The sequence below is a fragment of the Erythrolamprus reginae genome, chromosome 7, assembly GCF_031021105.1.
Source record: "Erythrolamprus reginae isolate rEryReg1 chromosome 7, rEryReg1.hap1, whole genome shotgun sequence".
NCBI classification, from domain to species: Eukaryota; Metazoa; Chordata; class Lepidosauria; order Squamata; family Dipsadidae; genus Erythrolamprus; species Erythrolamprus reginae.
Window position 1 is genome coordinate 34,987,196 of NC_091956.1, and position 26,501 is coordinate 35,013,696.

The window sequence follows — 26,501 nt, forward strand, 5'->3', positions numbered from 1 at the left end:
CTTGCATCACCTCTTTCAAATCTGCCATGGTCATCCTGTGTTACCCTTTATAGTGTTCAGCCAATGAATACTAGGATGGTGCCTTCTTATTTTCTCACTGATTACTGCCAGCATGATTGATGTTTCAAGTGAATCACTCACATCATATGGCAAAACTGACTTTATTAAAAAATAATAAATTTATAAAATTGGCTTTATAAAAGTCAATTTACCAAACTGACTTTTTTTTAAAAAAAGAGCTGAGGTGGCATATTGATTAGAGTGCAGTACTGCAGGCTATACCAGCTGACTGCTAGCTACAGTTCAGCAGTTCAAATCTCACTGGCTCAAGGTTGATTCAGCCTTCTATCCTTCTGAGGTGGGTAAAATGAGGACCCAGATTGTTGGTGTCAATATGCTGACTCTGTGAACTGCTTAGAGAGGGCTATAAAAGCACTGTGAAGCATATATACTGTATTTTTTGGAGTATAAGACTACACCTTTTTACCTCCCAAAAGAGGGTGAAAACCTGGGTGTGTCTTATACACCAAATGTACTCCCATCCACCCACCCACTCCCAAACTTTGGCCTCTGCCTCCGAGCAATTTACCTCTTTGCACCAAACAGAGAACAGCCTGTTAGGCCAAGCAATTCATTATCAGCTTCCCAACTCTCAGTTGACTGAGGCAGCAAGGCAAATGAAAGTGAAACTAAAGTGTAACTTTAGCTGCAAGGAGGCAAACTGGGAGTGAGGCAGAGGCACACTTTTATTTTATTGTGCTAACCAGTTGCTTCATCTGGATGCAAGGAGGTAAATCAGAAACTATATATGTCTATAGAATGTTCAAATTATATTAGATTATATAGATCAAATTATATTTTTTAAAGACTGCTTTATTATTGTTCTAGAAAACTTAACAAAATGAAGAAGCTTTTTAAAATAAATGCTAGATCTGAAGAGGCCCAGTGCTATTGTATCTTCTTTTAAATAGCAGAGAAGAAAGCCATATAAGTTTTAAAAAATCTGTAAAAGCATAATCTGAAATGTAACAGTGTCCTGTTTTATTATTAAGATAAGGCAGCTGAGTTAAACCCTGACTTCATAATGTTTGGAGTAAATCAATTTAAATAATTGGGATGAGTTAGTGTGATTACATTTAAGAAAACTTTCTGGTATTAACATACTGTCATAATGTACATTTCTCCAATTCTTTGTTATTTCTATGGGTTATTTCTATGCACAGAAATACATAGCAAACCATGTATATCATCTGTACTGTTTGCTTTTTTATATTTGGCAAATTGCTGGGAGGTAAGGGCCTTTTTTCCTTGCTTTCCGCTCCCAAAACTAAGGTGCATCTTATACTCTGGTGTGTGTTATACTCTGAAAAATATGGTAAAATATGATACTGCTATTGATAAAATTAACCAAGTTAATTTTTAAAAACTCAGAGAAAGGCTAAGCAAAATTTCATGGATAAAAATTTCTAAAGGAGGAAACAATTCAAGTAGTATGGGAAAACACTGAAAATGTGATCATAAAAGGCTAATCCAACATAATACCATTAAAAAAAGAAAAACAAGAAAACAAGAAGAAACCAACATTGTTGCACAAAGATCTTTCTGATAAACTAAAAGACAAAAAGAATAAGTACAAAAAATGGAAAGAGGAACACATAACAGATAGTCTGAATCTGCAAAGATGAAATTGGGAAAGCAAAGGCTCAGAATGAACAAATATTTGCAAAAGAAAATAAAAAATAATAAAGAAACTGTCTTTCAGCATATAAATAACAAGAAAAAAAATCAAAGAAATAGTCGGTCCACTAAAGAGAGAAGATGGCAAGCAAGTAACAGGTAGTAGAGAGAACTCATTCTTTGCATCAGTCTATGCAAAAAGAAATTATAGTCTGGTCTAACAAAATAAATAAATAAAAGACAGCCTAGAAATAAAAATGTGTATGTTGTGCTACAATTTCTTTTTGTGTGAAGACTGATGCACAAAATGAAAGTAAGGCAGTCCATGGTCCAGGAAACCAAACTGACCTTTTAGCCAGTGGTTTATTTCTAGAATTCTTTTCTCCCTCAATGGGTGTGGACCTTTCACTGGAAATCCTATGTAATGTTATTTATGTATGTATGTATGTATGTGTGTGTGTGTGTGTGTGTGTGTGTGTGTTTGTTTGTTTGTTTATTTATTTATTTATTAATTAATTAGATTTGTATGCCGCCCCTCTCCGTAGACTCGGGGTGGCTCACAACATACAATAGAACAATTCACAAGAAATCTAATAAATTAAAAAAAAAACATTTAAAAACCCCATTATTAAACCAGACATACATACACACAGACATACCATACATAAATTGTATGGGCCCGGGGGAGGGGGGAAATGCCTCAATTCCCCCATGCCTGATGGCAGAGGTGAGTTTTAAGGAGTTTACGGAAGGCAAGGAGGGTGGGGGCAGTTCTAATCTCCAGGGGGAGCTGATTCCAGAGATACCAGAGAGTCGGGGCTGCCACAGAGAAGGCTCTTCCCCTTGTTTAGTCGATGGGACCCGGAGAAGGCCAACTCTGTGGGACCTAATCGGTCGCTGGAATTCGTGCGGCAGAAGGCGGTCCCGGAGATATTCTGGTCCGATGCTATGAAGGGCTTTATAGGTCATAACCAACACTTTGAATTGTGACTGGAAATTGATCGGCAACCAATGCAGACTGTGGAGTGTTGGTGTAACATGGGCATACCTGGGGATCTCACCCAACGGTTTCATGTAGATGTCTCTTCTGGCGTTTCAACTCCCGGAGCTCCTTGTTGAATCATGGAGCTCTACGGGGTCTAGTGCCGCGGAAAGGTCGCAACGGTGCAATCCGGTCAAGAGCGTCCACTGCAGCCTTGTTCCAAGCCTCAGCAAGAGACTCCGTCAAACTGTGGATGAGTGCCTCTTGAATAACCCCAAGCGCCTTCTGAAAGCTCTCTGGGTCCTTCAGGCATCTGGGGCAGAACTGTTTAATCAGTTCCGCCTCCCTGCGGGGAAGGATTGGAGCCAGGAAGTAAAGCCGCAGTAGAAAATGGTCTGACCATGACAAAGGCAACACTTCTAAGCCCCTTAATGTCAGACCATTGCTCAATTGCTCAGAGAGAAACACCATGTAGGGTGCATGCCCCCCCTTGTGAGTCGGACCCTGCACTACTTGAGTCAGGTCCATGGCTGTCATGTTGGCCATGAACTCCTGTGCTAATCCAGAGGTTCCGCCGAGTGATGGCAGGTAAAATTTCCCCAAAACAATGAGATTGGGGAAACCTTCTGCCAGCCCGGCCACCTCCTTGAGCAGCACAGGCAGGGCTGTTGACATGCACCTGCGAGGCAGGTAGTTGAGCAACAGGCCCATCTGAACCCCTAAGTCCAACTTCACTAGGAGGGACTCACAACCCGCAATCTCTGGAGCAATGATTCTACACAGCAAAGGCTCTCCCTGGCTATTATAGCCACTCCTCCCCCCGGTCCCTGAGGTCGAGGCTGATGCCATATATGAAACCTGGCTGGGCAAATTTCAGAGAGAGGAACTCCTCCCTCTGGGCCCAGCCAGGTTTCAGTCACACATGCCAGGTTGTCCTCCTCATCCAGGATCAAATCCCGGATAAAAAGAGAGCTTTATTTACCATTGACCTGGCATTGAGTAGCAGCAGCCTGAGCCCAGGGCCAGAGTTACACTCATCACCAGTATAGAGAGCCGGAATGAGGGATCGCTATTAAGCAGCGGTCTCTCATTCTCCAGGAACGGCTAGTTCTGTGGCTCCCGCTATATCGGCTGGCACACGAACCATTACCTAGCTCAGCTCCAATGTGCATGTGCATGCTGGCCAGCTGATTTGTGGCTCACCTGGAGGCTCTGGGAGGACATTTTTGGCTTCCATAGAATCTCCGGGGGATGGGGAAGGGGATTTTTGCCCTTTCCAAGCTCTATAGAAACCTCTCAAGCCCGGGGAGGACAAAAATGGGCCTACCGGGCCCACCAGAGGTTGGGATATGGGCTGCTTCAGGCCTCCAGGGGCCTTCGAGGGCCAGGGTATGCCATTTTTGCCATCCCCAAGCATTGAAATATGGGTGTGGGCACTCATGCATCCGAGTGCTATCACAGTCAACGTTCCCTCTAAGCTGCGCATTCATGCAGCCACGCAGACGAAAACAACCCCCCACGCAGTCTTTTCCAAGACTGCTCAGAGGAGTCAGCCGGCAGAGTTGGCGGAGGAGTGACAAGGAAATGCTGGCAAGGGTTTTTCCTCCTGCAAAGGTTCCCATTCCACTGCAAGCCCGCCACGAAGTTTAAAGAGTCTCTCCCAGCAACCACGACTGGGAGATTTGCCACCACCCCGGTTCCCTCCTCCCACCACCTGTGTCTAGCCATTGCCTCCCGCCAAGCCGGCAGCCATCACTGTGGGTTCCTTGGGTGGGAACTGCCGCTTCCCTCCAGGCAACCCAGCCACATGGCTGTAAAAAGTGCAGAGGTTATTGCCATTGCCTCTGCCTCCACTCAGAGCCACTGTGGTTTGCCACACCTTTTCCTCTCGCTCAGCTCGACCATGGTGGTTCCCTGAGTGGAAGCAGAGGTGGCGACAATAACCTCTGTGCTTTCTATGGCCGCATGGCTGGGCTGCCTGGAGGGAAGCGGCAGCTCCCGTTTGAGGAACCCACGGCGACGGCTGACAGCTTGGCGGGAGGTGCCGGTGGTAGTCACAGGTGGTGGGAGAAGAAAAGGGAGCAAGGAGGCAACTGGGAAGCCATAGAAAGCACAGGACGACACTCAGCCAGGAGCTTCGGGACTATGCAGCCATGGTGGGAGCAGCCCCAGGATGGGGCACCGCCACGAGAAAGAGAGAGGGGGCTCTGCCCCGTGAGGAGACACCCACCGAGCTGCAGGTCCCGCCGCCACTGCTGCTGCCGCCTACTTTCCCTCTGCCTCTTTCTCCTCACACTTCCCGAGCCTGAGCCCACCTTTGCAAGTCCATGAGGCGTGGTCGCTCTCCCACCACAGCCCAGGCGCTGCCAGCTCTGACCTAAAAGCAATGTTAACACAGGTCTACATCTTTACATTCATATGCTGTAGCATAGATGGGGACAACTCCACATAGGGTGCTTTTAAGTCTCTGTGATACAGTTTGCCTCTTAATCAGCATTTGATATCAAGATAGCAGAAGCACGGGGAGATTCTTTTTAATAAAAGGTTTTTACATTTTCATTTTCCTGCACCAATCAATATGGATCTACAGTACTTTACTTGTTACGGGGATATTCAGCAAGATTTAGTAGATATGAATGGATGATATTTATTTAGGAATAAATAATATTGCTTTTTCTTTTCTTCTTTATCTTAATGTTTGTTGTTTTTTTTGGTTAAAAAGGGCAGTTAAGCTAGAATAAGGATTTAGAGATGCATATGAATAAATAAGGTTATATGAATATTGAAAATTAGCAGTGTTATAGGTCCCTTTGGCCCAAATGTATTAGATGATTAATGTTGTGGTTGGCTCTGGCCCAGCTCCTGCCCCAGGGAATGTGGAGGTGGAGGCATGGGAAGCGTCAACATGTCCTAGGCTTGTTTTGTTGCCAGCAGAGTCAGGGAGTGCAGTTTCCTTGGACGAAGAAGAAGGTGGGGGTGACTTGGAAGAGGGGGGCTTGGCACACAGCACAGGAAGCCAATCACCATAATCTTCGGTAGATTCGGATGATGAAGTGTTAGACCCATGCAGGTGCAGACATGCATCGAAGAGACCAATTGAGAAAATATTACAGGAGATAAGAGAGGCCACCTGTGTTTGGGTGGGGCTCCAGTAATTAGAGCTGCTGCTATAAATAGCAGCGTGCTGGTTTGGCTGTGTGGAAGATTATCTGATTGCAGTTCTTCAGGATCGTGCCTCACTGTTTCTGAACTTTATTTGTGGATTTTTCATGCCTTTGACACCAAAGCAGAGTAAAGTGTGTGTGTGTTTCACTTTGTGGGAAGAAGGAGGGCTGTGACATTTCTTCACAGCTACTAGCTAAGAACTTAAGGACTGATTAAGGGACTTGTACAGCCTACAATGTTGTTTTGGGGAAGAGTGCATTTTGCAATACAAAAAGGATGCTTTGTTTCTTTTGAATTTTGTGATAAAAGACTGTTTTGAATTTTCAAACTTTCAGAACACAGAGGAAGAGGAGAGGAAAATAGTGCTGTTTACAGTTTGTATTCTTGAATTCAAGGAGGAGGGGATATAGCTGGCTGTAAGGGGAAATTTCATTGACTGATTGTGTTATTGAATTCAGGGAGGAGGGGACTAGATTGGGAAGTATAAAAGGGTCAGAAAAGCCATTTTAAACTGCACTTTCAGAACACAGAGGAAGAGGAGAGGAAAATAGTGCTGTTTACAGTTTGTATTCTTGAATTCAAGGAGGAGGGGATATAGCTGGCTGTAAGATCACCATGGCTCTCTGGAAGATCCTTTTCCACATCTCTTCCATCTTTGCTGCCTGACTTTTGCAACATTGCATAATTTAATGGGCTAGCAGATCAATTTTATATCACCTGTTCCCTTTCTTTCCTATATTTTTTTGTCCTTTCCCCCATTCAGCTAAGAAGAAGCACCTTTAGGACTCATTTCTCTTACCTGCCCATACTCATCCTGTAGTCTGGGCAGTGCAGAGAACTCAGCATAGCTTCCAAACTGTAGGTCAGAAGTGGAGAGAAAGAAAGAAAAGGGAAAGAGAGGGAGAGAAAGAGGACGGGATGGAAGGAGGGAGGGATGGAGGAAGGAAGGAAGGGGTTATGACCTTCGCAGCAGCTCCACGATTGTGTGATCAAAACTTAGCCTCCGTTTCATATTTATGACAGTTGCTGTGTCCTGAGGTCACATGACCCCCTTTTGCTACTGTCTTACAAGCAAAGACAATGGGGGCGGGGGCGGGGAGAAACCAGATTCACTCAATGACAATGTTTATAACTAATCCACACCCAGGCCTGAAAATGTGCCATTCGGATATTATACTTTTCCGCTCACACCGAAAAAAAATTAGAGGGAACATTGATCACAGTCCTAATGAGAGCACTACTTGTGCTCCTAGCTCCTTAATTTTGTTGCCTAGTTGCTTATAATCTCTCAATATTTTACTGAGTTTCTTTTTGTATTGTTCATCCCAATTGAAGGAGGAAGAAAAGGTAATAAACTTTGGACCTAATTGTCGCGCTGGAAATTGCCAGCCCCCAAAGACATTGAGAAACATCCAGTAGTTAGATAGTTAACTCTGTCTAGTAATATAGCTCCTCCTGTGTGATGTAACCTGCTTGCTCACATCCCCTCTTCTTGATGAAGAAGGGCGGTCTCTATTTTAGAGTCCATTCTTTCGGTTCATCTTTCCTAGCTATAAGATGTGCCATCTTATGTCTCCTCAGACATTTATTATTTTTATACTTTTCTAATAAAGTAACTTGTTCATTCGAACATGCTTTGTCTGTACTTCAATACCCATCACCTCCGGAAGGTCCTGGCTCACTCCTCACGGGCTGAGCGCCTTGCTTAAGGTAAGGGCCCTTCTAATCTCGACATGGTAGCAGAGTGACGGTTATTGTTGAAGGAATAGACCCCGCTTACACCCCGTAAGCTCACTAGGAATTTCTCCAGATGCCAGCGAAGAAGAAGCGCAATCCTCTTACGCAATCCTACGTAGATTCTCTCACGAGTCAGCAGCTTGCCGAGCTCAAGGAGACTATTCGTGTAACGGATAGTAAACGGAATCCTACTATGTTTTTGCATTCTGAGAAGGAAGCCTCTCCAGCTGACGACAGCATTCAGCAAACTGTAAGTCTCTCTTACATGATTGATGATGTTGGGATTCGGGAGGAAGAATGTAAATCTGCCCAAGGGGGCCCCTCCGGCAGTCTTTCAATTAACCCTAGTGATGAAGAAGAAGACGAGACGTTAACTCTTTTCCCATCTCAATCATCTGTTATGCATGTAAAGGCATCAGCCAAAATGAAGCATCTAGATGATTTCAGCTCTCTCACTTCTGCTAAAATAAAGGGAACATTCCTAAACCTGCAGAAAATTGAGGAGCTCATTGAAAAGGATGAGAAAGAAATTCACGCTTTAGAATCAGTCTGTCTTCACTTTGATAACTTACCTACTATGAAAAATATAGAGCAGCAAGAAATCTATTTCAGTTACTTAAAAAAGGCTGATGATGCCAGGACTGAATTAAGATCTTTGAAGAAACTCCAGCTTAAACTTATTACAGAAAAGATGGAGGTTATGTCCCTGAGAGGTGCCACGTATGCTCATTCTCCAAAGGGAGAGACAGAAGGAATCCATTCCTCCCACTCACCCGAAGATAAGCATGCGCATATCAGCCATTCTCCCGTGGTGACCCATTTCTTCCCGCCTGCCTCTAACATAGAAGACATTCCAATTGAGGAAGGGAGGGCTAATCAGCCCAAAGAAAAAAAGCCGGAGCTTTTGCATTTTGAATTTGCTGACTATAGAAAAGAGGGGGTTTCCCCCACTGCTAAAAGTTACGCAACAGCGGCCACTAGTGGATGGAATGCCCGAAAGGAAAAGGCATTACCTGAAACCAGACAGGCTTTTTCCCAAGCTGATTTGGCAGCACAAATGCAGAAAAACCAAGTTCCATTTATTCCAGGTCCTTCTGTTTCATCGCAGAGACCTCCAGTCTTTATTCCACAGATGCAAGCGCAACTTCCCCAGGTGGGACAGCCACAAGGTTTGCCAGGAGGGGTTGGGGCTCAACCCCAACCACTCCAAGCAGTTCAGATGACTGCACCAACGAGGCAGACCATCACTTCTTCTGCTCTGAAAGGTGAGTTTGTGCTGTTACCTAATGGACACAATTATCGGAAGTGGCTTCACAGAATAAATTTGCACCTACTGGCTCATGACATAGATGGGATTGCACATAATCCCCCAGTAAGGCGCTGGACTGCAGAAGAAAGGGAAGCTGACATAAAAGCCAAGCTACTCATTCTTATGAGCATGGACTCACAATCGTCAATAAGATATGACACACGTGACATTACTTCTGCTCAGATACTAGAGTCAATAGACGGCATGTTTAGGCCAATATCAGATGAAGGCAATTACATACTGATAGCCAAGTTTAATAACACTAAACTTCCAACTGGGGGTGAACTTGCACCACACTTATCTAAGCTTTTAACTATTCATAAAGACTTAGAAGAAAGAGGATACCGCTATGATGACAATCAAGTAAATGCGGCTATTATAACTTCCCTTGGTCCTAAATGGAAGGAAGTTATTTACAAGTTCAGTATACTCCCACTGGCCCAGAAGACTACTCAGAGACTCTGTAACATGCTTACTGAAGAAGCAGAGTTGCTGAACACTGGCCTTAGACCTATGTCAGCAGCATTTAAATCTAACTTGGCCAAGGGCGGTCAGCAGAAAACAAGTACTCCAAAGTACTCACGCCAGAAACCTTTTAAGAAGGATGACACTCGCAAGTCTCCTGATGTGCAAAGTGTGAAATCTGGCGAGACTGATCATCCACCTTATCCAACTCAGCCTAAAGGCGCACAGAAGAAAGGATCCAGAGGAAAGAGTTCTGGAGCTGCAAAGTCAACTCCCAAAGACTCAAAAGATGAGAAACCTACTTATGTTGGTACCATCCACCTCAGCATTGTTCCTGAAAAGAGTCCACTCTACGACATTCGTGAGTTATGGACCCTAGACAGCGGAGCAGTGGCACACATCGCGTACCGGAAGGAATCCTTCAGTGAGCTACACCAGACAGATGTCAAGGAAGTATTCGGAGTTGGTGATCTACGTTCCAAGGTGGAAGGAAAAGGAAAAGTCTTCGTCAAAGAACTGGACTCCCTTATCTCAAATGTTTTCTACGTTCCAACTGCCAAGAACAACATCCTTAGTGGATATTGCCTGAGAGAAGAATTGAAGGTTGTAATAAACTTTGAACTTACTGATACTAATATTATCAAGGATGGCAAACTTCTTGCTACTGCCATTCCCATCAAAGGTATTTTTTATTTGCAACCCAAACCTGCCAGCAAAGGTAGTGTAAGTATAAGCGTTCCAAAGGGCGTTAGCACAGGTCCAGAGAGAAACCCTGGTGCCACCGCTAGTTCAAAGGTTCCTAAAACCAATGAAACCCCTGAGGTTCCTAATGCTATTACAAATGTTAAACATGTGTTAACAAATAAATCTTTTCATTCCAGGTGCATTCACAGATGGCATCGTCACTTGGGGCATGCTTCTTACCCCGTCTTAGCAAAGATGTCTGAATATGTTGATGGTTTCAAAATTGATGGGGCTTGCAAGGTTTACTTAGATTGTAAAATTTGTAACTCAGCCAAGTCGAAGCACTCTCCAGTACCTAAGGTGGCTGTCCGACTCTGTACATGCATTTTTGAATTGGTCCATACCGACGTTGTCGGTCCATTTCGTCCTACTGTTGGTAAACGTAAGTATTTCTTAACTGTAGTTGACAGTTACTCACAATTTGGCTATGTTTTTCTTTTAAAACAAAAATCAGAGGCGTTTGAGGCTTTTAAAGGCTTTGCTGCAGAGATACTCACCCAACACGACGTCTGGATCAAGCGGATTCAAAGTGATCATGGAGGTGAATTTATGTCACAAGAGTTCCAAGGATGGATGGCCAGAAATGGAATCCGCCAGCAGACCTCATCACCCGGGACTCCGGCTCACAATGGTGTGTGTGAACGCAGGAACGGGATTTTGCAGACAATGTTTCGTTGTCTCATTGAGGATGCAAACGTGGACTTTTCGTAGTGGGGCCAAGCATTAAGGTATGCTAATTACATTGTTAACAGAACATGGAGTAGCATCATTCAAGACACTCCTTATTACTTGCTTCATGGCAAGAAACCTGATATTCAAAATATCTACATTTTTGGTTGTTATGCCACTGTTAACATTCCAGTTGAACAGAGAAGAAAAGGAGGTCCTGTGTCAGAAAGAATGAGATTCATCGGCTTTGATGAAGTCTCCAAGTACCACAAATTTGCTGACTCTCATCATAGAGTTTACATTTCTAATTCAGCCAAATTTGAGGAAGACACAAATTGGTCCAGTATACATAGTAATGATACTTCAGTTTATTTTCCTAAGGAAGGTGTGGCGATACCTGATGACCAGGGAGCTGTGCCAGATATTCCTGATGTTCCAGATGATGAACAGCCTTCGACAGTCGCAGAGGAAACCTCTGGTGATGAACTTGAAGGCGGAGATGATGATGAAGGATGGACCAGCATTCCAAGACGTTCCAAGAGGACTACCAAAGGAACTCCTCCAAAGAGATTTGCACAGCAAGTATCTGAATCTCCTTATCTTTTCATGTGTAACAATCTTACACTTCCACCTGATCATTTTCACCAGATCAAACTTTTGCCTGACTTTGAACAAGAAAAATGGCATGAGGCTATGGAACGCGAACTGGACTGTTTAAAGAAACTTAAAGTGTTCCAAAAGGTGGAGCCTCCTAACAAGAAGAAAGTCATTGGCACACGCTGGGTGTATAAAGTCAAACAAAAACCTAATGAGGAAAAGCTGTACAAAGCTAGACTTGTAGCTCAAGGATTCTCTCAAGTTTATCCAGATGACTACACTGACACATATTCACCCACAGTCAGAAATGAGAGTGTCAAGATTGCCCTAATCACTGCTGTTGCTTTGGGCTTAGAGGTTTTTCAGTTTGATGTAGAGACTGCCTATTTGAACGCTGATCTGAATGAAGAGATCTACGTCAAGGGTGCTCCCGGATTCCAGGACCGATAAGGTGAGGTCTGGTCTCTCAGCAAGTCTTTATACGGCCTCAAGCAGAGTGCCCTCTGTTGGTACAAATTGTTATCCAAAAGCTAAATTCAATGGGCTTTATTAAGTCCGAATCTGATGGATGCGTGTTCACAAAAGGGCAAGGTAAGACTTATGAAATTGTTCTTGTTTATGTTGATGATATTGTTTATGTGGGTCTAAATGAAAGCACTAGTCAAACTTTTGCTAAGGGCCTTGAAAAACATTTCACCTTAAAAAGCCTAGGGCATATCAATGATTATCTAGGTGTTCAGTTTGAGAAAACTGAGAAGGGGTTCTCTCTTTCACAAGAAAGTAGGTTGACCAGCTTTTGCAAAATTGTAACATGTCTGATGCGCATACTTGTCGTTCTCCTATGCAAACTGACTTTTACAGGTTAACCCGAGAAGAGTATCCTGATTTTGAGAACAAAACATTGTACCGGTCAGTGATTGGATCGCTATTGTACATCAGCAGCTGGACGAGACCTGACATTTCACTGAGTGTGAATCTACTGTCCAGATACGTTGGCAAAGCAACCACGTTTCACTGGTCTTGCATAAAGAAGCTGCTCAAATACATGAAGCTCACGAAGGGCAAGAAGCTGTACCTCGAGCCGGATCATGTTGAGTACCCTGAAGTGATTTGTTATGCTGATGCTGACTGGGCAAGTGACACAGAAACACGAAAAAGTACTTCTGGTTATATCATGTTTTTAAATGGTTGTCCTTTCTTTTGGAAAGTTAGGCAGCAGAAGTTTATTTCTTGCTCTTCAACTGAATCTGAATATGCATGTGTTTCTGATTGCTGTAATGCATTAATGTCTCTTTTTCCTCTCATTGATAGTATTTGGGAAAGTCCTATGACACCAATTGTTATTATGGAGGATAATATTTCAGTTGCATTCATTGCTGAAGCTGAATTTGTTGGAGCTCGCTCACGGCACATTCACATCCGGTATCAAAATACCAGAGAGAAGGTGAAAGAAGGATTCGTGAAAATTCAGTATGTATCCACTACTGAGCAGATCGCTGACTTGCTGAATAAGCCATTGCCAGCTGATCAACATGAATACCTCACCAACAAAATGTGCCTCAAGTGAATTGATGTCTTGATGTCCTGATGTCCCTTATGTCTCCGATGACTGACAAAGAAGGGGTGCCGCGCTGGAAATTGCCAGCCCCCAAAGACATTGAGAAACATCCAGTAGTTAGATAGTTAACTCTGTCTAGTAATATAGCTTCTCCTGTGTGATGTAACCTGTTTGCTCACATCCCCTCTTCTTGATGAAGAAGGGCGGTCTCTATTTTAGAGTCCATTCTTTCGGTTCATCTTTCCTAGCTATAAGATGTGCCATCTTATGTCTCCTCAGACATTTATTATTTTTATACTTTTCTAATAAAGTAACTTGTTCATTCGAACATGCTTTGTCTGTACTTCAATACCCATCACCTCCGGAAGGTCCTGGCTCACTCCTCACGGGCTGAGCGCCTTGCTTAAGGTAAGGGCCCTTCTAATCCCGACACTAATTACTTTGGTTAGGTTCTCAGCTGCATCTTTGATTTTTGCTCCAGGTAGACAACATGCTTCCCTAGATTGTATGTTTGGTCTACAGATGGCTGGTTCTGTTCCTTTGAGAAGAGAATCTCACCTTCCTTTTTTTGGGGGGGGTAGTGGGTGGTGGTGGGGTTGCAGTCTGGGTTGCTATTATGTTTATCTCAGGTTTATTTGTTGATGTGACATTTTTAGGAATATTTGATGCTGTCTCTCCTCTAGGTATCTGCATGTTTTCATAGAGGTGGAGGTTGTGGGTCTGCTTATTTTCATATAGGAAGAGAAATAAGTTTTAATGGGGCTGTTTCTGGTTAGATTAGATTGGGCAGTAGGGATTTGTTAGATGTATGCTGCTTCTGTCTTTGATTATTATGTTTCTTTCTATTTGTCTTCCTTCAAGAGTTTATCAGCAGGGTCAAATCCTCTGGGAGTTATTTGTTCATTATTTGATTCAATTTGGTTATAGCATTCTTGTATACGTTGGAATTTGCCTAGCGTTGCCTCTAGATTAAGGTGACCAGACATCCCGCCTTCAGTGAGACAGTCCCAATTTCTGATCATTTGTCCCACGTCCCACAGCATTTGAAAAATGTCCCGCTTTTTTTTGAAGACCAACTGCCACACAGAGATAGCTGGCATGGCAGTTGGTCTTCATGGGCATCTCCAGGGCGGGTAGCCCCCCATCGGCCTAGACATGCTCCTGGATACGACCCGGACGGATCCCTGAAGAGGCAGGCAGAGCTGGCAGCCGGTAGGAAAAAGCTGAAGCGGCCAGGCATTTGACAAGCCTTGGCAGCTCGGGAGGTTCCCCTTCTTGCTCTGTCTCCCATGTCAGTCATTCTGGCCGGCTCCTTGGTTGAGAAAGACCTGGGAAGCTCAGCTGCTGAGCCCCTTCTCCTCCTCCTGCTCTTTTTCCTCTGCCTTCCCCGCCCCCACTCACTCACCTTAAAATAGACTCTGGATCACTCTTTTGCTGATCCCAGCCTCGCTGAAACAACGGGGGAGACAGGGAGGAAGGGAGAGAGAGAAAGAGAGGGACAGGGAGGGAGAGAGAGAAGGGAGCTGCTGAACCCCTTCTCCCCACTCCTCTTTTTCCTCCACCTTCCCCCCCACTCGACCATGGCACAGGGAGGAAGGAAGAGAGAGAGAAAGAGAAAAAAAGAGAGGATGGAATGAAGGGAGAGAAAGAAAGAGAAAGGAAGAAAGAAAGAAAGAAAGAAACATAGAAACACAGAAGATTGACGGCAGAAAAAGACCTCAGGGTCCATCTACTCTGCCCTTATACTATTTCCTGTATTTTATCTTAGGATGGATATATGTTTATCCCAGGCATGTTTAAATTCAGTTACTGTGGATTTACCAACCACGTCTGCTGGAAGTTTGTTCCAAGGAGCTACTAAGAGGGAGAGAGAAACAGAGAGAAACAGAGGGAGAGGGAGGGAAGGAGGGAAAGAGAGAGAGAAATAGAGAGGGAGGAAGAGAGAGAAAAGAGAGAGGGAGAGAAAGAAAGACGTAGGGAGAGAAAGAAAAAATAGAGAGAAGGGGAGGGGAAGAGAGAGAAAGAGAGTGAGAAAAAGAGAGGAAGGAAGAAAGAAAGAGAAAGAAAGAAAGAAAGAAAGAAAGGGAGAGAGAAAGGGAGAGAGAAAAAGATTTTTTTTGCTCCATATAGACCAAATTTTTAATCAAACCCCCCCCCCCCCCTCCTGTCAATGGTGTCCTTCTTTACCTATGTTAAAATCTGGTCACTTTACTGTAGATCCCTTATTTTCCCTCTAGTTCACATAATTTATGTTTAATACACGTATAACTTGGGTGTTCTTTGGGACTAAGCATATACATGGAACATATGTTGCATTCCACAATAATATGAGTCCATGAGTTTTTTTCTTTTTGCTGGTTCTCTTAGGGGTAAAAAAAAGTATGCTTCTTTCTTTTTTTTCTATCTTTTTCCTGCTTTTTGTGCTTATTTTTATACCTTGTTATTTATTTAACTTGTTTATTGTTATGTTAGTTTTATTTACCCTTTTCTTCCCTATATTTTTAAAAGGTTTTTGAGCTCCAATTCATTCCTGCCCTGTTATTTAAGATTTGTCTTTTTATTTGATTGATTTTGTTCTTTGATTTTTAATGTTCCATTCTTGTTCTTATTAATTCCTTTTTTAATTATCTTTTATTTTCTGCCCTGTATATATTTTACTTTCTACTGGGGACTTCCTTCCCTCCCTATTGGGACCTTAGGCTTAATTTTTTGCTTTTACTTCTGTCTTTCGCTGCTCTGGCCTTTTGTTGTTGTCTCTGCCAGCTCTATTCTGTCTTTTGGTGCTTTGCTCTTTTTCGCCTCAGCCCTGCTATGGTCAGCTCTCTCGGCTTGCCATGCAGCTTTCCAGTCAGCTCAGCTCTGTTGTCTGATGTGCTCTGTTCATCCCACCATTCAACTCTACCATCACTTTCTGTGTTGCTCTCTGTGCTGCTCTCAAGCTCTAGCTCTCTGTGCTGTCCCTTTGCTGCTGCTGGCTCTCCTCCCTGCTGCACTGTTTTTTGCTCTGCAGTCACATGGCACCTGTTTGCTGGTCTGTCACACTGGGATGCTGCTTTCACCAGCAAACAGCACCCCCTGGATGGTCCATAGCAAGCTTGCCTCTCCTCTTCCTCCTTGCTCTGATGTCTCACTGGCTCACCTTTTTACTCTCTGCCAGTTGTTGTTCTGCCCTTGGTCTGCTGGCCTTTATGCCCCATAGCTGATTTTTCTCCCTTCTCCACAGCTGCCCCCATTCACTCACCAGCTTGCCTCTTTGTTCTTCAATGGTTGATTTTACTGCTTGTATGACTTCTCATGCCTGTTTCCTCCAGTTTCTTATATATTGCTCTGCTCAATACTTTTCTTTATCTTTTCTTGCCTTTTTCTGAATCTTTTAGTTTTCACATTTCTTCCATGTCACCAATGGCTTTTGCTTTCTTTCTCTTTTCTACAATCTCTAATGTAGCTTCAGATAGCCATATAATCAATTTCTTTGGTTTCTTGTATGTAATATATCTTGGTCTACTCTGGTGACAATAGTTTTTATTTCCTCCCATAGTTCATCTGTTTATCTTTCTGTGAGGTTGAGCAGTGGAAATCTGTTCTTAACTGCAACTGCATATGCTGGGGGAATCTTCTCAATGTCCAATTTCTGAATCATTGTTTATTTATTTACTAGAGTTGGAAGGGATCTTGTACATCTAGTCCAACTCCCTGCTCAAGCAGGAACCTACATCACCCCAGACAAATGGCAGTCCAATCTCTTCTTGAAAGTCTCAAGTTTTGGAGTGTTCACAACCTCCACAGGCAAGCCTTCCACTGGTTGATTGCTCTCACTGTTAGAAAGTTTCTCCTTGTTTCCAGGTAAATCTTTCTTTGGTTGATTTCCATCCATTGTTCCTTGTCTGGCTTTCTGGTGCTTTGGTAAACAGTCTGACCCACTCCTCTCTGTGGCAGCCCCTCTGTGGCAGCCCCTCAAGAAGATTGCTATCATGTCTCCCGTGGTACTTCTCATCACTAGACTATTCATGCCCAGTTCCCGCAACCTCTCTTCGTATGTTTAGTTTCCAATCCCCTTATCATCTTGGTTGCTCTCTTCTCTAATGTTTCACCTTCTCACGTGTGGTCATTTGATACTGTAGCACCTGAACTTTACTTTGGCAACTAACACATTACATGAGGATAACAATGGATGTATCAGAACTTCAGACACAAAGCAATCTAGACCCAGTAGGAAATAGCCAGATATTAAACCATATCATATGAAGGACATACAATAAAAGAAACAAGTAAAATTTTTATACTGGCAAATAGATGATGTGGTGGTAAATGCCACATTTACCAAGCTATTATTCTGGGACTACTTCCTCAGGCAGGGAGAAGGATTAGGAGTATGAAGTACAGTAATGCTTAATTTGACCAATTACAATATACAAATTAGTGCATGAAGCTAATGAGATGGGGAATCACCTCACCACCCCATCCATCAAGCTGTTTCCTTTGTGCAGAATAGATTGACTGAGGCTTTATTTTCTTCTCTTTGCTGCTGCTGTTACATACATAAAAGGGTTAGAGCTGGAACAATCAAAGGCCCTATCTTTGGAATTATCCATGCTAATCATCTCTGGAAAACCTGTGCCTTTTGATATACATTTATTTCACCTCTTCAGGTGCTGATTTAATAAATAAAGTGATCCATTAAATCCTAGCTCTATGGTCCGTGTGTTTTCTCCGTCGTCCATCGCTATGACTGGCCTAAGGCCACCAACTGGTTTTGTATCCAAGGTGGGACTAGAACGCACACCTCTGGTTGTAAACTGATGCCTGAGCCACTACTGCAAACCGTCTCTTTTAAATTGTTGCTTTTAATTCCATTTTTCTCTTACCTATTATTCACATTTGCCCTTGCTTTTGCCTACCTTTTTTCCCATTTTGACAAATGAAATGTTTTTTATCTTTGATGATATTTAATAAATAAGTATCTACCTGTCTGTCTGTCTGTCTGTCTGTCTGCAACATATTTTGCTGATAATGAAAAGGAATTTGGCTAGTATAGTAATGAGAGCTTCATATGCTCTCATCAGCTAGTGATACCCGTACTGGGATTTGAACCCACAGAGTCTGCCTTGTAAGGTAGTGGCTTTAACCTCTAGTCCACAGGATCTCCTCCTCTCAGCTTGTACCAGGGAAGAGTTACAGTATATGTTGTTTTTCCTGTTGAATCACCCTAGTATACCCAAATATGGGAGGAGCATACTGCTTCTTTTCTGCCTCTTAGCCCCATCAGGGGCCATATCCAAGGTAGATAAACCATTATAGCTGACAAACCATAATCTATATATGTAACATATAAACATATATGTTTTCATAGATTTTCACGGGTATAGGTATGAAGGTCTTGGCATATTCAGTTTTTTCCTGTGTAAGTTTCAGAGATTTGTGGTGATGTTTCAGCGAGGTCCCACTCGTCATCTTCAGGTTGGTGTTTTTGTCCTTGTGCTAGGGCGAACACAGTATGACCTGAGCTACCTTCCCTCTAGAAATACTGGTGGGTGGATATGGAGTGCTGGCTCAGCAGCTGCAAGCTTTGTTGAAACTTCCTGGTGAGTCAGTGAGGTAACACCTGGGGTCATTGATGTAATTGATGTATGCTGATTAGTTGATGTTTGTGGATTGGAGCTGATATCCTGAGTAGTTGGAGCTTGCAGACTACTTAGCTGTTTTGTAATGTGTATCTGGGGTGTAACAATTTTGGTTTGGCTGTGAGTTTGTGGTCTGGTCATGTGTTTATGGTGTTTGTCAGTTTGCTCTGTGTGCATGTCAGAGGGGGCTGCAACAGTTGGAGGCACTGCTGTAGTTTGGCTTCTGGGTGGTGGTTGTATTTGGTCTGTAGGGTGGGTGTGGGTTTGGGTGTGGTGGGGATGATTGCTGGTCGTGTCCTGTGTTGTTCTGGGTCTGGTTTCAGTTTGTATGGCTGGGATATGTTTGTTAATGAGGGCTGGTGTCCAGATGTCTGGTAGGTGGGAGGTATCATCATGTTTGTGAACACTATAACAAAAGAATAATCATGGAAGCCATTGAAATAGAAAAACACCCCCACAATATGAACAAACGTGATGATACCTCCAGAACAGCATGTGAAATTGATTGTCAGTCAGTGTTGCTTCCTAAGTGGACAGTTTGATTTCACAGAAGTTTGATTTACTTGGCATTATATTGTGGTGTTTAAGTGTTCCCTTTATTTTTTTTGAGCAGTGTGTGTGTGTGTGTGTGTGGGGGGGGGTCTTGGCACATTCAGGTTTCTTCCCGTGTAAGGTTCAGAGAATCCTGGTGATGTTTCGACAAGGTCCCACTCATCATCTTCAGGCTGGTTCTTTCAGCTTTGTGCTCAGAAAGTCTTGGCATATTCAGAAGAAGCCCGAATATGCCAAGACCTACATACCTATACCCACGAAAATCTATGAAAATAAACAAACATACACACACACACACACACAAACACACACACGCACACACAGAGTGGTACCTCTACCTACAAACATCTATACTTACGAACTTTTCCAGATATGAACTGCGTGTTCAAGATTTTTTTGCCTCTTCTTGCAAATCATTTTTCACTTACGAACCCAAGCCTCTGAAATTGTAACTGGAAAAGGCAGGAAGAAGCTTCTGTGGGGCCTCTCTAGGAGTCTCTTGGGAGGAAACAAGGCTGGAAAAAGCAGGGAGAAGCCTCCATGGGGCCTCTCTAGGACTCTCCAGGGAGAAAACAGGTCCTCCACCATCCCAGTGGTTTCCCCAATCGCACACATTACAGTGGTACATCTAGTTACAAATGCCCCTACTGACAAACTTTTCGAGATACGAATCCAGTGTTTAAAATTTCTTTGTCTCTACTTCCGAACCATTTTCACCTTATAAACCTGAGGCTGGGTGCATGTGCTCTCTTACTGTGTGTGCACTCTTTTAGAAACATAGAAACATAGAAACATAGAAACATAGAAGACTGACGGCAGAAAAAGACCTCTTGGTCCATCTAGTCTGCCCTTTTACTATTTCCTGTATTTTATCTTAGGATGGATATATGTTTATCCCAGGCATGTTTAAATTCAGTTACTGTGTATTTCCCAACCACGTCTGCTGGAAGTTTGTTCCAAGGATCTACTACTCTTTCAGTAAAATAATATTTTCTCATGTTGCCTTTGATCTTTCCCCCAACTAACTTCAGATTGTGTCCCCTTGTTCTTGTGTTCACTTTCCTGTTAAAAACACTTCCCTCCTGAACCCTATTTAACCCTTTAACATATTTAAATGTTTCGATCATGTCCCCCCTTTTCCTTCTGTCTTCCAGACTATACAGATTGAGTTCATTCAGTCTTTCCTGATACGTTTTATACTTAAGACCTTCCACCATTCTTGTAGCCCGTCTTTGGACCCGTTCAATTTTGTCAATATCTTTTTGTAGGTGAGGTCTCCAGAACTGAACACAGTACTCCAAATGTGGTCTCACCAGCGCTCTATATAAGGGGATCACAATCTCCCTCTTCCTGCTTGTTATACCCCTAGCTATGCAGCCAAGCATCCTACTTGCCTTTCCTACCGCCCGACCACACTGTTCACCCATTTTGAGACTGTCAGAAATCACTACCCCTAAATCCTTCTCTTCTGAAGTTTTTGCTAACACAGAACTGCCAATGCAATACTCAGATTTAGGATTCCTTTTCCCCAAGTGCATTATTTTACATTTGGAAACATTAAACTGCAGTTTCCATTGCTTTGACCATTTATCTAGTAACGCTAAATCATTTACCATATTACAGACCCCTCCAGGAATATCAACCCTATTGCACACTTTAGAGTCATCGGCAAATAGGCAAACCTTCCCTACCAAACCTTCCCCTATGTCACTCACAAACATATTAAAAAGAATAGGACCCAGAACAGACCCTTGTGGCACACCGCTTGTAACCTGACTCTGCTCAGAATACTCGCCATTAACAATAACTCTCTGATGTCTATGCTTCAGCCAGCTTGAAATCCACTGAACTATCCAGGGATTAAGTCCAATCTTCACTAATTTATCTATCAGCTCTTTATGTGGAACCGTATCAAAGGCTTTGCTGAAGTCCAGATAGGCAATATCCACGGCACCACCTTGATCCAACACCTTTGTGACATAGTCAAAGAACTCAATGAGATTAGTCTGACACGATTTGCCTTCAGTAAAGCCATGCTGATTTGGGTCCAATAAGTTATTGTTTTTTAGATGCTGATTTATCCTCTTTTTGAGTAGAGTCTCCATCATTTTAACTACAACTGATGTCAAGCTAACTGGCCTGTAGTTACCAGCTTCTTCTCTACTGCCCTTCTTGTGGATAGGCACAACACTGGCCATTCTCCAATCCTCAGGAACATCTCCTGTTAACAGTGATTTGTTAAACAAATCAGTCAGGGGGGTAGCAATGATAGATCTGAGTTCTTTAAGAACTCTGGGGTGGATGCCATCTGGACCCATTGCCTTATTTATCTTTGATCTTTCAAGTTCTTCTAAGACATCGGCTTCTAAGATCACTGGAGCTGAATCCGTACAGCTGGAAGCAATGCTATATCCCTCTATAGTATTATTATTATTTTGTAAGGTGTCTTTTGAGAAAACTGAACAGAAGTAGCTATTGAAATGGTCAGCGATCTCCTTATTCCCATCAATGTATGTATTATTCCCGGTACTAAGCTTTGTGATGCTGCAGTTTTTCTTCTTCCTATCACTAATATATCTGAAGAAGGTTTTATCCCCCTTCTTTACAGATTTTGCTATTTCTTCCTCTTTTGAGGCTTTAGCAGCATATATTATCTGTTTCGCCTCCTTCTGTCTCATTTTATACACCTCTCTATCAGCTATACTTCCAGACTCTTTATACCTCCTATAGGCAGCCTTTTTTTCATTGACTATAGCCCTTACATCATTGCTAAACCATAGCGGTTTCTTCTTCCTTTTACCTTTAGTTACTTGCTTTACATAAAGTCTTGTGGCTTTTAAGATGGCCTTTTTTAATACAGTCCACTGGGTGCTTGCTCCTGCCATTTTATCCCTCCCCTTTAATTCATTATTTAAATATTCCCCCATTGCATTAAAACATTTAAATTTTTACTGCCGCAGAGATTCCCTTGCCTTGTGACTACCGCTGCCGGGATTTCTCCTTTGCTTGCCGCCCCCACTGGGACTCCCTGCCTCTGGACTACCAATGCCAACTGTCACCAGCCGAAGTGCCTGGGATTTTCTCTTTGCCTGCAGTGGCAGTCCGGAGGCGGGGAATCCCGGCCGTGGCAAGGACCGGCGGTTCAGTCTCAGACCAGGCTCCTTGGCTCGGACTCCATGCCTGGCATCCCCTTCCTCAAGGGGAGTCCCTTCAAGGCATCCAAAGCAGCTGGCTTTAACTCCCCACTCCCCTCACAGGCTCAAGAACTGCTTAATTGGAAGGAGTGGTGGAAGGAGAAGTGGAAACAAGGAGAAGAGACGTGTTCCCTCCTTCTCCTATTGATCCTGCTCTCCACGGAATAAATGAGGCTAAAAAAAAGTGAAAAGGCTTCTTGATCGGCGGGAAGGAGCACAGCTGCTGGAGATGAGGACAGGAGAAAGTCTTGGGGGGGAGAGATGGGAGTCCCTCACAGTCGTTGTAGTGTGTAGCGTTCCATTGCAGTGTCTCTCGTGCCAGAGCCCCCCCAGAATGGAGAAGGAGGAGGAGGACACGCATCTCTCCTCCTCGCTTCCGCTTCTCCTTCTGCCGCTCCTTCCAATTAAGACAGTTCTCGAGCCTGTGGGGGGAGTGGGGAGTTAAAGCCAGCTGCTTTGGGTGCCTTGAAGGGACTCCCCTGGAGGAAGTGGGTGCCAGGCATGGAGTGCAAGCTAGGGAGCTTTGTCTGAGGCCAAAGCACCGCCAGGCAGCTTCCCACGCATGTTAATCCACGAGGCTCCTTACTGGCAGCCTCTGCTGTCTCCTCCCCGCTTCCTCCCCCCGCCCCCCCGGACAAGGATCCGAATGCTGGTGGTAATAAGGCAAAAGGGATGAGTTTTGGGATGTGTTTGCATGCATTCTTTGGTTTTACATTGATTTACATTGATTTTACATTGATTAAATTGCTTCTACTTATGGACGTTTCTACTTACGAACCTGGTCATGGAACGAATTAAGTTCATAAATAGAGGTACCACTGTATTTGCTTTTACATTGATTCCTATGGGAAAAATTGCTTCTTCTTTGGAAGCTATTTCACATTGTGAAAAAGAATCTGAACTCCAAATACGAACTGAATAATCAAATTATCACAGATAACCCCCACTCGGTTAAAGACCTTAGTACAGTGATCCCCCGCTCGTTGCGAGGGTTCCGTTCCAGGACCCCCCGCAACAAGCGGGTTTTCGCGAAGTAGTGCTGCGGAAGTAAAAACACCATCTGCGCATGTGCAGATGGTGTTTTTAACTTCCGCAGCGCTAGCGAGGAGCCGAAGATTGGGGGCGGCGCGCCTGCTTTAAAATGATCGGAGCCGGCTCCGATCGCTTCCCCGCCTTAGGGGTCAGCGGAGAACGGCGCACCTGCTTTAAAACGATCGGAGCCGGCTCCGATCGCTTCCCCGCTTTAGGAGTCAGCGGAGAACGGCGCGCCTGCTTTAAAACGATCGTCCGGCTCCGATCGTTTTAAAGCAGGCGCGCCATTCTCCGCTGACTCCTGGCGAACTTCCCGGGCGAAGGGTGAAGGGCGGGCGAGCGGGTGCTGGGGGGGCTTCGCCCTCCCGCCAGCAAGAGGGGGAAGACCCAGGGAAGCCGCCCAGCAGCTGATCTGCCGGGCGCCATCTACGCATGCGTGCCCATAGAAAAAAAGGGCACGCATGCGTAGATGGTGTTTTGACTTCCGGGTTCAAAAATCGCAAATTACCCTGTTCGCAATGGTCGGGGACGCAATAACCGGGGGATCACTGTATACTAATAACAAAAGATTTAAGTGACAAAGCCCAGTGCAACAACATAGCCAAGAAGGCTTCAAGAGTTGTAAACCTAATCCTGCATAGCTTCTGCTCTGGCAATCTCTCACTACTTACCAGAACTTACAAAACTTTTGCCAGATCCATCCTCGAATACAGCTCATCATTGGAACCCATATTGCATCTCAGACATTAACACCCTTGAAAATGTCCAAAGATACTTCACCAGAAGAGCCCTTCACTCCTCCACTCAAAACAGAATACCCTATGAGACTAGACTTTCAATTCTGGGCCTAGAAAGCTTAGAACTAAGACGCCTTAAACATAATCTAAGTATTGCCCACAAGATCATATGCTGCAACATCCTGCCTGTTGGCGACTACTTCAGCTTCAACCACAACAACACAAGAGCACACAACAGATTTAAACTTAATATGAACTACTCCATACATGACTGTAAAAAATATGACTTCAGTAACCAAGTTGTCGAAGCATGGAACTCATTACTGGACTCCATAGTGTCATCCTCAAACCCCCAACACTTTACCCTTAGATTATCCACGGTTGACATATCCAGATTCCTAAGAGGTCAGTAAGGGGTGCGTACAAGTGCACTAGAGTGCCTTCCGTCCCCTGTCCTATTGCTTTCCTATATCTCCTATACCTTTCTTCTATTCCTATATCTCTTCTTCTATTCTTTCATTGATATATTTTATTCCTATATCTTCTCTTTTATTCTTTCTCAGATATATTTTACTATGAGTATATGCTCTATAACCTTCATTATGTATTTTACTATGTGTATACCCACTAAAACCCTCATTGTGTATTGGACAAAATCAATCAATCAATCAATCAATCAATCAATTCTTACGAACTTTTCTACTTAAGAACCTGGTCACGGAATGAATTAAGTTCGTAAGTAGAGGTACCACTGTATGTATATACACATTCGTAGATTTTCACGGGTACAGGTATGAAGGTCTTGGCATATTCGGGTTTCTTCCCATGTAAGTTTCAGAGATTTCTGGCGACGTTTCGACAAGGTCCCACTCGTCATCTTCAGGCTGTTGCTTTTGTCCTTGTGCTAGGGCGAACACAGTGTTGAAACGTCACAAGAAATCTCTGAAACTTACACAGGAAGAAACCTGAATATGCCAAGACCTTCTGGTTTCTCTTCAGATCGTATAAATCTTTCGCCTTTACTATATATATATATATGTGTGTGTGTGTGTGTGTGTGTGTGTGTGTGTGTCTGTCTGTCTGTCTGTCTGTCTGTCTATCTATCTAGATACATAGATACTGTATATATATATATATATATATGTATGTATGTATGTATGTATATATGTATGTATATATGTATGCATGTATGTATACATGTATGTATGTATGTATACAAACACACACACACACACTAGCTGAACTGTGCGACATAATCTGTGCATTGTGCTCTAATCTGAATAAATGAATTGACTGGAAGGTTGCTGGGTTCAAACTAAACAAGAAATTATCCCCCAACCACTCCAAAGTTTCCAACAGTAGGCATCATCCAATAAATAATTTACCTAGTGCAACTCTTGCAGCCGATGCATCATAGTTGATCCAGAAGGATACCCAAGACAGAATTGTAATTAGTGTAGAAGGCATGTAGGTTTGCAGAATGAAATAGCCAATATTTCTTTTCAGTCGAAAACTCAGGGACAGACGGGGGTAAGCCCCTATTTAAAACAAATGAAATGAAGTCGTGTCACAAATGTATTTGTTTTCTGGTAATGTTTCTAGTATATGTTTGCAGCTGCTCGGTACTTACCTGTTGCAAACACTACTCGTTTTGAGATCATTTTGTAATCAATAATCGAGAACTGAGGGAGCTCAATTTTACTAACTCCACTAACAGCAGATTCCCCTCCATTCCAGTAGAACTCAATATCATCAGTTGTGTATCCATCTGCAGTTGGAGACACAAAAGCAAGTATGTTAGTTTGTCAGCTAAATGTTTTAAAGAAAACTGCAAAGAAGACATAACATTAGGAGACATAATCTAAATTATATCACTGTAAATTTTTCACAGCTGTGTATCAATAAACATCATACATTTGAACTAGCCACTTTTGTTCCATTTAATATGGCAGATTAAATTAATGTCTCTTTTAATGGTACTTATTAAATTCTTGTTTTAAAAAGCAGAAATTCAAAGTTAAAATATTTTTGAGATTTTTCTCCAGTTTTCTATTAAATACAACACACAGCTGCTGAATATTATGAAATTTAATTATTTAAACCAAATCAATATATTACAATAGAATGCCACATTTTAGCGAAACAAGAATCCTTGGTTCATTTCTCTGGAAGCAAGTTCCATTTAGCACAGTAGATTGATTGATATATAGATTGATTAATTGATTGATTATTTATTTATTTATTATTTGAGTTGGAAGGGACCTTGCCAGTCATCTAGTCCAACCCCCTACTCGAGCAGGAGACCCTACACCATCCCTGACAGATGGCAGTCCAATCTCTTTTTGAAAGTGTCGAGAGATCATTTACACCATCAGAAAGTTCTTTCTTATTTCCAGGTTGAATTTTTCCTTGGTTAGCTTCCATCCGTGGCTCCTAATCTGGCTCTCTGGTGGCCTGGAAAA

The 26,501-nt window shown here is 43.2% G+C and overlaps 1 protein-coding gene across 2 annotated transcripts in view; it reads right to left on the reverse strand.

Moving 5' to 3' along the window:
* The window catches only part of GABRB1 (gamma-aminobutyric acid type A receptor subunit beta1), a 163,537-nt gene that overhangs the window by 36,595 nt on the left and 100,441 nt on the right, over positions 1–26,501 (reverse strand). For both annotated transcript variants that reach the window (XM_070756591.1, XM_070756590.1), the window contains exons 6-7: positions 25,670–25,807; positions 25,425–25,577 (exon numbers count right to left, since the gene is read on the reverse strand). In XM_070756591.1, the coding sequence (XP_070612692.1) occupies positions 25,425–25,577; positions 25,670–25,807 (291 nt within the window). The remainder of the gene's footprint in view (positions 1–25,424; positions 25,578–25,669; positions 25,808–26,501) is intronic.